The 12,506-nt window shown below is 59.2% G+C and overlaps 4 protein-coding genes across 4 annotated transcripts; 1 reads left to right on the forward strand and 3 right to left on the reverse strand.

Annotated features, from left to right (window-relative positions):
- Positions 1-1,266: 1,266 nt before the first annotated feature.
- On the reverse strand, positions 1,267-4,417 carry THITE_2119491 (uncharacterized protein). Its single transcript, XM_003655570.1, has 2 exons — positions 2,904-4,417; positions 1,267-2,798 (listed from the first exon to the last, which is right to left on the reverse strand). Exons 1-2 carry the CDS (start codon positions 3,940-3,942, stop codon positions 1,315-1,317), a joined length of 2,523 nt encoding a protein of 840 aa, XP_003655618.1. The 5' UTR covers positions 3,943-4,417; the 3' UTR covers positions 1,267-1,314.
- Positions 4,418-4,908: 491 nt separating this feature from the next.
- Positions 4,909-6,336, reverse strand: THITE_2119494 (uncharacterized protein). The gene is made up of 4 exons (XM_003655571.1): positions 5,884-6,336; positions 5,601-5,744; positions 5,461-5,526; positions 4,909-5,374 (listed from the first exon to the last, which is right to left on the reverse strand). The coding sequence occupies exons 1-4, from the start codon at positions 5,900-5,902 to the stop codon at positions 5,034-5,036; spliced, it is 570 nt and encodes a 189-aa protein (XP_003655619.1). The 5' UTR covers positions 5,903-6,336; the 3' UTR covers positions 4,909-5,033.
- A 407-nt stretch (positions 6,337-6,743) lies between these two features.
- Positions 6,744-9,390, reverse strand: THITE_2119495 (uncharacterized protein). Its single transcript, XM_003655572.1, has one exon. The coding sequence runs from the start codon at positions 9,104-9,106 to the stop codon at positions 6,866-6,868; it is 2,241 nt and encodes a 746-aa protein (XP_003655620.1). The 5' UTR covers positions 9,107-9,390; the 3' UTR covers positions 6,744-6,865.
- Positions 9,391-11,395: 2,005 nt separating this feature from the next.
- Positions 11,396-12,476, forward strand: THITE_113955 (uncharacterized protein; the record flags this gene model as incomplete). The annotated part of the gene is made up of 5 exons (XM_003655573.1): positions 11,396-11,452; positions 11,508-11,556; positions 11,591-11,680; positions 12,089-12,194; positions 12,236-12,476. The coding sequence occupies 5 exons, from the start codon at positions 11,396-11,398 to the stop codon at positions 12,474-12,476; spliced, it is 543 nt and encodes a 180-aa protein (XP_003655621.1).
- Positions 12,477-12,506: the final 30 nt, after the last annotated feature.

The following is a 12,506-nucleotide window of genomic DNA, read 5'->3' on the forward strand; positions in this document are numbered from 1 at the left end:
CGGGTTGCAGTGTGCTCGGCGGCTATTTGAGCTTGACATGCTTAATTTTAATCCGATCTTGGAACCCAGGAAGCATGACTGGTGCTTCGGGGATCCAGTCCGAAAAGGACAAAATCCCGGCGCTCCTGTGAGAGGGCTCCCTCCGTGGTGCTCCTGCGTCGCCTTGACCCGCTCGCACACACGGCCGTTAGTTCACAGCTCCAGTCCATCCAAACAGACGATGGAACGTTTACCTGCCAGGCTCGGCCCCTTCGCAATCACGGCGTGTATGTACGGAATAGTCCTGCGATAATGCCGTCTTATTGTCGGCGTGGATTAGAACACCGAGCAAGCATGGTCACGGCTCCGGCGGTAGGCATACTCGAACGCGATCTGTGTTTTCCTGGGCCTGTTCGCTTGTATATGGCATGATTGAATCGGAGACGAATGTCTTCGGTGAGTCGAAGGTCCCCATCGTGGGCATCGTACGTATATCCCAGTGCCTTTCGCTCCAAAGGCTGGGTCGCAATCCCGAGAAACAACATCATCTTGGAAGCAGCGCCGATGTGCATGCATTGAGATGGTTTCTGTCATAATTACTGCAAGATCCCCTCTCGCAGAGGCGACCCCGATGCCAAAGCCTTCTTGCTCGGCGCGTCTCTCCTACTGCTTCTTGCATTCTTCGTTCGACGAACAAATCAGAATTCATGATGGAGGAATGGCGAGACCAATGCCGACCTCCTACGCAGACTCACCGAGGCGCTCTCTCGAGAAGCCCGTACATACAGGAACCACCACCCCCTCGATCGGCAACGGCGCCGCCGACAGAGCACGCCGGTTCCCCTCGGCAAGGCAACGGAGATGGACCGCGAACTCACGGTATGAGCCAGCCCACCGAGTGCACCGAGTGCAGGACGAGCTTCGACATGAGCTGAGAAGCCGCCCCAAGCCACCGGAGTGCAGCCTCTGCGACAGGGGGTTTGCGTGCGCAAACGGGAGGCACACAATGCCACAACCCGAAGGTCGACACAGGTGTATCAAGCCAGTAGTTATAGCGACCGCTGATTTGGCAATTCCCAGGCCATCCGAGGAGCTCTTCGTTCGCATCCCTAGGCTAGAGCTGCTGTATGGAGCCAGAATGCACCAGGAGCTCGTGTTACGTCTACTGCGAAACAAAAGCTGTGTCTCCCTACACTACTGCCAACCAGTTCTCTCAAGGATATATCTATCGCGTCAGTGATATTCACACCCGAAAGCACACCCACAGCCCTCTCCTTTACTCCTGAACGGAATCATGGCTATCCCTCTCGCAAGTTCCCCCCCGTTCCAGAAAACTCAGTCGGGCTGCCCCTCGGCCCCGGCCAACCCCATGGGCGTCGCAATGCGCGGGACCTCCATCTGCGTAGCCCTCGTTTCCGGCTCCCCCTCGTCACCATCAATCGCCATAGTCTCGTCCACGTCCGTGGTCTCGTCGTCCGTCGTCGCCGTCGAATTCCCGCCGCTTCCGCCGCTGCCGCCGCCATCCCTCCTCTCCTCCCTCTTCTTCAGCAAGCTCCTCAGGTCGTCCTCGCTCAGGATGCTGTCTATGCTATCCCTCCTGTGCTGAAGCTCCGCCCCGCCGTCGTTGCCCCCCGCAGCAGCCGATAGCCCGCCGGCCACGGCGGGGGGGAACCCAGCGGCCCTCGTCCCGCCGTACCGACTCTCGCGGCGGCCCCTTTCCACGAGCCGCTCGACCCGCAAGCGATTCCCCACGAAGCGCAGCTTGGGAAACGTGGCCTGGCGGCCCTCGTGGATCATCCTGGCCAGGGTGGCCATGTCCGGGTCGCTCAGGATGCGCCAGAAGTCCATGGGCTCGCTCTTGGGCCAGATGGTGACGGTGCCGCCGAAGGGCTGCAGCCACAGCATGGACCAGTCCTGGCCGAGCGGGCGCGGCAGCAGCTCCAGGTGGCGCATGACGCGCAGCCACTTGGTCAGGTCGAGCTTGACGTACTGCTCGATGGCGGAGCCGAGGTAGCCGCCGCGCCAGCCGCGGCCGCCGCGGTGGGTGACGGGCTGGCCGACGGAGCCGCGCGACGAGAAGAAGAAGAGGTTGATGTGCGGGTTGACCTGGCTGACGATGGTGAAGTTGACGTTGAAGTGCAGGTTGAGCGCCTTGATGGGTATGTCGGTCCGCAGCGAGCCGTCCTTCCACTTGTGCCCGAAGGAGTAGGGCACCAGCTCGCCCGAGCGCGTCTTCATCATGAGCACGACCGGGTTGAGAATGCCCGGGACGGCGGCCGAGGCGAGCACGGCGGACCAGATGACGCAGTCCGGGCTGGTGAGGTAGTTGCAGAGGATCGTGGGCGAGTGCGGGTCGGCCGGGACGCACGAGACGTTGAGGATGCGGCCGGTGCGCTCGTAGGCTTCGCGGAAGGTCATGGACCCGCGCGTCCACCAGGCGCACTGGCGAGCCCAGTCGACCGCGTCGAAGCGGGCGCCCGTCTTCCACCAGCGGCGGAACCAGACGCTGATGGGCTCGCGGCAGGCCGTGATGCGGTGGGCGAGCGCGGGGACAAGCAGCTGTTTGAGTTCGCTGTTCGTGCGGGTGGCCACGAGGGCCGCCACCAGCGCACCGCCGCTGGTGCCCGTGATGATGTCGGGGAGATAGTCCTCGTCGAGCAGCGCCTTGACGACGCCGAAGTGGTAATAGGCGAACGTCGCGCCGCCCGAGAGACACAGCGCCGTGCGGCCGTAGTTGGCGCAGATGCCCTTGAACATGACGCGCTTCTGCTCCTTGGAGAGCTGCTTCGTCTCGATCAAAAACCTGATACTGCATTCCACTGTGTTTGTTGGGCGGGGATGTCAGTTGCGCGTCCCCAGCATGCAACTTGCCAAACGAGGGAAAGGAAAGGGGGAGGAGGAAGCAGATCTTCGGGTTAGCTCACCCTCGTCAACAAAGTTCTGCACCAGATTCTTCGTCCCGTAATACGTTTGGCTATAGAGCCGCGGATTCTCGACGCCCACGAAATTATTCTTGACGCACGCCTCCAACAGCACCTTCAGGTCCTCGGTGGCCTGCCTCCCTTCCTCCGTCTCCTCCTCCTCGCCGCGCTCGGCCAGCCGCCGACAACGCCTCATCTCCTGTAGCACCCGCTTGACCGTCTTGCTATCGTAGTACGCAAAGTTATCGTCCTCCTTCCACCGCTCCTTGCCGAAGAAGTCGTCCAGCCGCCGTGCGGCCGCGACCCAGTCCTTATACCGGGTCGTGGCGCGCATCGCGCGGCGCAGCCTCTTGCGCTGGCCGCGCCAGGCGATGAACTGTTCGTACAGGGAGATGTACATGCGCGTCACGACGTAGACGATCGAGAGGCCGATGATCCAGGCGCCGACCATGAAGAAGAAGGGCCATTTCGTGAGACCGTAGACATACCCCTCCCGGGTCTCGTCCTTGGTGCGGGCTTTTCTCTTCGACTTCTTCCTTCTCTTCCCATCCGATGATGGCGCCTTGTCCTTGTCGCGGAGGACCTTCTCGTTCACAGGGGCCCAGTCGTTCTGTGCCGTGATGAAGAGACTGCTGGAGCTGGGCCGCCGGCTCCCGAGCGCTGCGGACGGCCCTGGCGCAGCTACGTCGGCCGCGGCCGCGGCAGCGGCGGCGCCCTCCCGCGAGCCCCTGTCTTCGTCATGGAGATTCACGCTGGCGGCTGTGGCGCGCCGGCTGAGTTGAAGGAGGGAGCTGCTCGAGCCGCGGCGCAGGCTGGGGCTGTGGGGGCGGAAGGTCAAGGAGGCCGTCCCATCATCGGGCGTCTCTGGGATTGGGTCAGGGGCGGAAAGAGCCTGGATAAACGCTTCGACATGTTCTGGACAGAGGAAGTCCTTGTCGACGTCGGGGAGTCGGGTCCAGTCGAAAGCCTCGGGCGGAAAGCCGTAGGGGCGCGCAGGCAGCGTGATCTTGGGGCGGTCCGTGTCAGGGTCCAGTTCAGCCATGGGGTCGTCGTCGTGCGGTCTTCGCAAGATGAGGGTCCGCTCCTTCAACACACGGCCGGACGATGTGCTACTGATTCATTCCACAGGCTGGGATGGTGCAGCAGCAGAATCTGTTGCTTCTGCGGGCCCCTCGGAGGAAGGTCTCGGCGACAGACGGGTTTTCAGGGTTTGAAGTCCAGAGTCTCGAGACACGAGTGTGGTAGTGCTGTAGGGGCCACTAGGCTCATGCAATACAGCTATGTCTTTACATACATCGAGCGAACGTGTTGCACGGCTAGCGGCGACTCTGCCCGGATCCCGAAGCGAAGGACCGTCTCCGTTGAGAATAATAATAAAATGCAGAAGATCGTTGCTAGGTTGTGCTTCCCCGGCGTGGGATGACGTCGTTAGGTGACTGGGACGGCACTTCCCTCTCCCGCAGTCTGCAGTGGAGCCCCGCTGCACGTTTAATTCCCCTGTCCATGCGCAGCATGCCTCCAGCAGCAGCGAGGCTCCGGCACTAATTACCTGACCAAGGCAGTTATCCGAGCAGTGCACACTCGGTCCGAGGATGAACGACCAGGGCCACCTTGAGAATGGTTATTGATTGAATGCACCGATGGTGAGTCCTCCGCTCCCACAGGACCTCGGCTGACACCACTGCGCTGCTGGGGCATGATTGTGGTGCCACGAGACGACCGGAGACTTCCCAACAGTGCCTCGGTCCTCGAGTACCAGGACGGTAGGTGCGAAATACTGTATTCCGGATTCCTGACCTTTAAGCGTCCGACACCGGGAAGGCAGACAGCCTCATTCCAAAGTACAAAAATAAGCGGTATAATTGCCAAGTCGTATCGTGTCATAGAGAGCAGACTAGTGTACCGAGGTAGCTAGTAAGATATTCCCCAACTGCGCTCCTTCAGGCCCGCGCACCTCTGCACGGAGCCATGCGCGCCAGCCTCACCGATAGCAGAAACGCAATGCTCAAGTCCTCTATATGTAGGGTCTCTGCGGACTTGGCCCGTGGCTGCCGACAATCCGTGCCCACGCCCACCCCTGTTCTCCCGCGCCCGGCATCGCGCCGATTAACGCCACCGCCGCCCAGCAGTCCGCTACACGTACTGGGACAACCACCGGATGGCCTCGCCGTACCCCTGCCTCATGACTACCGAGCACATGAACACCTCGATAGGCCGGATGCCTTCGAGTGGCACCTTGCCCTTGCCCGTCGTCTGATACATGCCGAGCTGGTGGCGCAGCTCCTCCTCCGACACGGCGTCGGGGTGATCGATCTTGTTGCCGAGGATGACGAACGGCACCTTAGCCAGCTCCTCCATCGAGAGGAGTGCGTCGAGCTCGGCCTTGGCCTCGGGGAATCTCTCGTGGTCCTTGGCGTCGACGAGGAAGACAACCCCGTTCACCTCCGGGAAGTAGTCCTTCCAGAGACGGCGGGCTGTAGAAGCAATCGGCCGTTAGATACGACGTCCGGGACGTTCTCGAGGAGCAACAGTCTTGAAACGTGCGGGGAGAAAAACGTACCTTGCTGATGCCCACCCAAATCAAATGTCGTAAACCTCACATTGCCAATCGAGAGTTCCTCCGAGGCTGTGCAGCCAAAGTGTCAGTCAGCCAATTCTTGCTTATCCTCCGCATCCGCAGATATTCCGGGGCGCACGAACTCGGATGCAGCGTCGGCTGGAGAATCGCAACACGGTCATTCTTCAGCATATGTAGCAGCGTCGTCTTTCCGGCATTGTCGAGACCCAGGAACAGCAGCTTGGCGTGCTTGTTGAGCAGGCCGAGCGACGAGAGGATGTCGTAGACTGGGGAGAGCGATCCGCGTCAGCGCATTCTCCGGACATCGTAACTTGAGGATATGCCGGGAAGGGTATCCGCCATCTGACCGTGGCCTCCGGGCCGGCAAGAAGAGAATCGGAATAAGAAGTGCGAAATATTACTTACACCAGTTGATGATCCACATGGTGGTCTTCCGGGGCCACGGAGATGGAAGATAGGCGTCGGCAAACGGTCTCTCGAGTCGACGGTGGTTCTGGAGCTGATTCGCGGCGTGCGACGAAGCGATACGTATCAGAGAGGGCGGTTTTGGCAACACCGAAGATTCAGAAGGGTGCAAAACCAGTCTCCGCGAGACAAGTGGTGTGCTGGGAATATTTGTCCGGGGAGGCTTGATGCAAGTCGAAGAAGGTGGTCGCCAACGACGCTCGAACCACCCAAAAGCTGGCAGGAATTGGCCAGCAAGGCGCATTGGCCACCCAGAGCATCGCAGCAGACCAATGCCAAGGGAGAACAGCAATGAACGAACCACTCCCTGATTTTTAAGGCTGCAACAACTGAATCCGCCTCCTTTACAGGTCGCTTGGATGCTTGTGGCCCCAGTCCCTTCCCAAAACCGCCGAGGGCTCCAGAAACTTCCTGGTTGCGCCACCAAATGTTATCCTGGCCACAGCGGCCGTTGACTCGAGAACGTGTGCTCCTCGAGTAGGTAGGCTACGTTTGGCCATCAGCGCTAAACTAAGGTACTTCCCCGTCGCCGGGCTTCTTGGTTCGTCTTTCCATCGGGTCGGGACCGCTGGACTTTGCCAAAGTTCACTCAGCCCGGAAAGCGAAAAGAGAAGTGAAGGTCCTGAGGAACACGACACACAATATATGCTGCCATGGTGCCCCCTCTCTCGACTGTGACGCGGTCTCGTGTCTAAGCAAACGAGTGCTATTACTACCAGAAATAGAAAAATATGTAACGTGCAATGCAGCCCTAAAAATTGTCCCAGAAGAAAGCCGCCGTGGCCCGTTCAAGAAGAAGAACAAAGTGTCTGACCGTCCAGGCTCATAAATTCATAAGTGCCACCCATAACCCACCAGTTGTATAGTAGCCCTGGGGTATTGCCCGCCGTGCGAATGCCAATCAGAGAAGCCGCCCACCGTCTCAAACGGAAAGTACATAATGACCATGTCCTCCCGCTTTTCCCGCCATGAACAGGCCCAGCTCCCTCATGCGTTCGGCCCCCTGCCCGGGCGGCGGCCGTTTGGTCTGCGCCTTGTCCTTCCGCGCGCAGTACTTCTGGTAGAACTTCTCCTTGCGCCGCTGCCGCTTCTGCTCGAGACCCATGACAATGTCGATAGCGCCGCGAACATGCGTCTGCCTGGTGGTGGTGCCCGCTCTCGCCCTGCGCCCCTTGAGATGCGGGAACATGCCAGGCGCCCTGGGGAGGGACTTGGTGTGCGTCAGGCCAGGCCCAAATGCCGGCGATTTGAAAGCGATGCCCTCCCCTTCACGCGCCGGTGAGATGACGGGGGATTTAAATGTCGTGTGTTGCGGCGCCGGAGACCGTCGCCGGGGAGACCGTTGATCTAAGAGCTTTCGGGGAGAGCGAGCACGCGCCTTGGGCGCCGGTGACGGGCGGCGTTTCGGCGCCGGAGAACGGCATCTCTTCGGAGACGGTCCAGCTCCCTTCTTGCGGCCCTTGCGATCCCGCTCGTGGTGAATGTCCTCGAGTTCGCCGTGAAGCCAGACATAGTCCTCGCTGTCCCCGTATCCCTTCCGATACAGCTCTTCGGCCTCGTCTTCCGGCTCGGAAGTGGGAAAGCTGGGGTCAATGTCTTGGGGAGTGGGCTGATGCCGAACCCGTTTACGGGCCTCAACGCACGAGATGTAAGCCTCCTCCAGAGGCTTATCCTCGTCCAGCGTACCACAGACGAAATCTGTGCTGTCGGGCAACTCGGGCGTGTTTGGCCGGAAAGGGACGGCGCGCGCCTTGCTGTGCTTCTTTTTGCGCGAACGGTCCGTCTTCCCATGGGACGACGTTGAGGAATCCGAGTGCTCAACCAGCGACAGCCTCCGAGACATTGCGACGGCACCCGAGAGGGTATGGAAGCGGCCTATACGGGTAGTCCACAGAACCAGATCGTCGTCCTCGTCATCAGACTCGGCAAAGCCAGTCTCGTTGTCCGTCTTGTAACCGTCAGAAGCCTCGTCATCCCAAGCGTGCTCAGTTTCGGCATCATCATCCAAGCCCTCCTCGGGTTCCTCGTCGTCGACATCGACGTCGTCCTCGTCTCCATCCTCAGCATCTTCCTCTTGAAAGTCGTCCCCGGCATCCTCGTCGTCGATGAGGTCCGCCTCGTCCACCTCTTCATCTTGCTCCTCGTCAATCTCTTCCTCCAGCTCCGCCTCCTCTTCGGCTTCCTTGCCCAGCTTTCGGATGGCGTTTTCCTTCGTGAGAGTGTCGTCGATGGTAAGCTTCGGCTTCATGGACGAGTCATCTCGGCGGATCCAATCGTCCTCCTGCGGTTCATCGCTGGCAAACTCGTGGAACCGTGCGCTCTCACTCTCCAGATCCCTGGAGTCGGCCGTGAGCCACTTCTTGTTGTTGCGGGTGGCAACAGGACTTCCCGGGGTCTTGCGAAGCGTCGGGGATCGGAAAGCGCGGACTGTTGACGAGGAGCGCGGGTTCTCAAGGTTCGACGAACCCTTAGGAGTGCTAGGCGTCGCTATCGGCACCGGAGTCGCCGGCCGCTCCTCTCGAGGCTGTACATCCGCTGCCCTCGGGGGCTGGGGACAAGCAAACTTGATGCACGTCTTCTTCGGCGCCTCTGCGGCTTTCGCCTCGTCCCGGGCTGGTCTGGAAGGCGGAGGCATCGCCGCTCCCTCATCAGGTTTTGGCCTGGCAGCGCAGGCAAAGGAAATGCAGCGCTTCTTCTCGAGAGCACGTACAGCCGGGTCCTTGCGCTGCTGCGCATCGCCAGACCGGGCCGGAGCAAGAGGGGCAAACGAAGAGTCTGGCAGTCGCGGGCTCGGTGAGCTTGTGCGGGCAGGAGTCGTGATGCCCGTGCCGCAGGTGAGATCGGCAGTCGAAGCGCAGCTGGTGTTGCTCGTGACGGACCGTCGTCGACGGGGCTGGCGCAAGGATCCCCACTCGTTGGCATCCTCATCCGAGTGGCTCTGCAGAGCTTTGGTCAACAGAGACTCGTGCTGCTCGCTGCCGCGGCGGACAGGAGTGCGTTTGAACTGCGCCGAGTGAGGCGCCAAGGGCGCTAAATGATCCGGCGGTTCGTCGCCATCGGCACCTGCGTCCTCCTCCACCGATGGCTCCACATTGGCGGAGTGTGTAGCGGTCCATGCCAGCACATTCGAGGTCGCATGATCGCGAGGTATGTGGTTCTCCATTGTAGTAGACAGCCGGGCGGTCAACTACCTCTAGACATGAACTGGTGAGCGCGTCGGACAGCTGACAGAGATGCGATGTTTTGCCGCCCTACAGGACGGAGAAGCCGTCCTCGCGAAGGGTGGGATCGAATATCGAAAGTGTTGCTTCGTTGATGGCAGTCAATCCAATGTCCGACCGTAAAGGACGGCGCTCGGTGCCTGCAACTGGTGGGGTGGTGTGCTGTACTGGTGTTGCAAGACGCGGCTTGCAACCGGCATACAAGGTGGTGTCCCTAAGGACCGTATTGCTATAACCGCAGGGCCATTGTGAGACAGTGTGGTTCGGAAGTCGCAGAGTAGGGTCGTTTGGTGTTGAGTGCGTTACAAGAGTGGCCGTCGGCCGTCGACCCGGAGCGTTCTTGTGCGCGGTCGGAGGCGGTCGGAGCAGCGTCGGCCTGAGGGTGGTCGAATGACGTCGAATTGAGGAAAATTCCGTTTGTTAGTCAGAAGGGTTGGTTTGGGAGGGCGACACCACACAACTGGCGCAGTCACCACGGTCTTTTTGGGGAAAGGGAACGCGGTAGAATAATCAGGTTTTTCGACTGGCGGAGTGTCTCGAGGTGTAGATGAGGTTGTGTTGCCGTCGCGAGGTGCAGGCAAAGAAGAGGCAGGCTTTGAGAGGAGGGTGGAGCCAAGCACATGAGAAGGCCGAGGGACTAGGGCGCTGATCCAGCGTGTTTGGGGGCGTGGGATGGCGGTCAGAAAAAAACGCAAGTGTCAGCGAGTTGGGCGTTGTGCGAGTGGAGCCGAGAGCGAAAGCCCTGGATCCGCTTCCGAACGTTACCTACCTAACCACCGTATGGAACACACCCGTGGACTCTCGTAAAGTACTGGATAACCAGACAACGCAGGCTTTGTTGGCTTTCCCCCATCGACCATCGTTGGGGCATGCGGTTGCCACACGCTCGGAAACAATTCGCCACTCTTCCGTCCTCATCGATGTGATTCTGACTAGCGCCTCTGGAATCAATTTTGCACCACATGCTACTGTGTAGGAGACGGAGATTGGAGAGACGGCAGCTTCTAGTTGCGTGTGCATACTGCGGTAGCGCATCAATGTTGCGGGCCAATTGAAATCCCTTTGAACTTTGCATCATATCCACCAAACCCGTACCATACACAAAGATGTATTTCGTAAGGTAATCTTCATTCGGTATAGTTACAACGACAAGACCCTGGCAGCATGGTGTCTGGCTTTGTTTGGCACAGACCAAGGGCCGCCCCAGTGAGCGGATTCTGATCGACAAGGACGCTGGGGTATCGGAACACAGCACGTGGGAGTCGACAGTGTCTCATGAGCCACGGGGCCTTTCATCGACTCGCGTTTCTTTGTGGAATTTCAAGTCTCCTTCAATGAAGCGATGTGACTATACCTACTGTGTATGCACGCCTGGGTCCTCAAATGGTATGGACACGCAAGTGCACTCTGTAACTGACTGCCTAGCGTGCCGGACTCACCATCCGAATGGACCGTGGTGCAGTCGGCAAAGGCAAGACAGGCATTACTGGCTGACCTGCAGGAGGCTTGCAGTTGGCTAGTGTATATCCTGTGCAATGTGCACACTAGGTGAAGCTGTTGTGTAACACCTGTCAAGAGCGAACTGTGTATCCGTAAGCCTGCTCGTAGAGCCCCCCAGAGCTCACACATCCGGGCCGATCATACCAAAGTGGACGGCCAACCCGAGGTGGCCCGGGGTTGTTCCCGAGCCATGTGTCCGCCTATGTATACCCTGCACTACGCAGTTCTGTGGTAGGCGTGTGAATTCATCGCCATTTTGGCGGCAAGTGCATGTGCTGCAGAAGGTTGGCTTGACGAGTATGCCGGGAGAACAACACAGCCTGCACAACGCAGTATACAACACGAGGTCCGAGGAATGACCCCGATTCTCCACTTTGGTCGTAGCCAAATGTCGCATTTACCTGTGTCCTTCACCCCGCTTTTCAACGTATTGTTGCTGTGGCAGGCGAGCGTGCCCGCGCCCCCGAGAGCTGGGCGCTTGTCCCCAACCTGGGAGTTTGACCGTTTGAGCGTCGGGTGGGGATGGGCAACCTATCACGCTGCTATCCGCCGAGTCGTCGTTGGCAGACGAAAAAGCCTTTCTGAATCATGGAGCAACTCGTCACCCGTTGCTTGCTGATCTACTCCCAAGAAATCAACCAAAGACCGTCTCATGTTGCATCCAAGGCGCGTCCTTCGGGGGGGCAATCCCGCGCAAGGGTCCGACTGGGGTAGACCCCGCGATCGCCATTATGGCCGGCATGGGAGTGAAACCGCGCCAGGACGACCCCGCATTTGACCGCAGCAGCGTGAGTTATGGCGTGGGATGGCGTTTTGTTTGCAGCGGACGACTGCGTAGTGTAGCCATTCTTCAACCAGCAAGACGAGAAAGCGCACGCGGCCGTGGCCGCTAGTAATTTAGCTAAGAATAGCAGTTGGATTACCAGCAACTCGGCTCATCAGCGGTGGGACCCGAGTTCTGCTGACGCCCGGTTCTTTCAGGTGTATGATTGCGGTCGAGGAGGAAGGCGTGACAGGTCAGCTCAGCTCAGGTGGGCAAAGCCATCATGTGCCGAAGCCTCTCGACTGGCTGATTGTTTATGCTCCGGTTGCTCTTTCAGATCTCCCCGTTTGCAAGAACGCGGTAACTATGGTACCAAGCAGGTGCTGGCAAGTGGAGAACAGAAAGGCAAGACGGTGCAGTGTCCGTCCCCAGAAAGGGGAAAGCGGTGATTTCGTTGTCTGGCAGCGCTTTTCCTGCCTCCCCCTCTCTACACTACCTGTCCGGAATACATGCGGAATACTATTCCACGGTATTCTGTATAAGGTTAGCGGGATGGTAGAGAACGCCATCCACAAGCTATCAAAGAGGTATCAAAGAGGCTTGCGAGGGTCATGCGACCTTGCGTCGTGGTGCGGAACGGGACTTACCATTCCTGACCCAGGTTCATCGCACGGCTTGCAGGAGCACAATGACGGTATTGGGTGCTCAGGTGGTTATGACATCAACCATTTGGCTCCTGCGGTCAGGTACTTTGAGCCTTACACACAGTAGGTGCCTTGTTGGTGGTTAGCTGTAAAAGAAACGCCAGCTCAAGGACCGGGCCACCGTCGCCGAAGCCGGACATCTTCGCAGTTGAGCCGTTTCACCGCGCGATCGGCGGCCAGGTGATGCCCTTCTTGAAACGCGAGCGAGAGGTGCGGAAGACGACAGTTATCCACCAAGTTGAGTGGAATGCCAATCCGACGAGCATCTTGGGTCAGCCAGCCAATGGAAAATCAGCGCCTGGGCACACAGAGCGCTTTCTGGCTGGGTTGGACCTTGCTGTGTAAGGGAAGCTCCTTAGTCGACACAGCAGATCT

The sequence above is a fragment of the Thermothielavioides terrestris genome, chromosome 4 (genome assembly GCF_000226115.1).
Source record: "Thermothielavioides terrestris NRRL 8126 chromosome 4, complete sequence".
Classification (NCBI taxonomy): domain Eukaryota; kingdom Fungi; phylum Ascomycota; class Sordariomycetes; order Sordariales; family Chaetomiaceae; genus Thermothielavioides; species Thermothielavioides terrestris.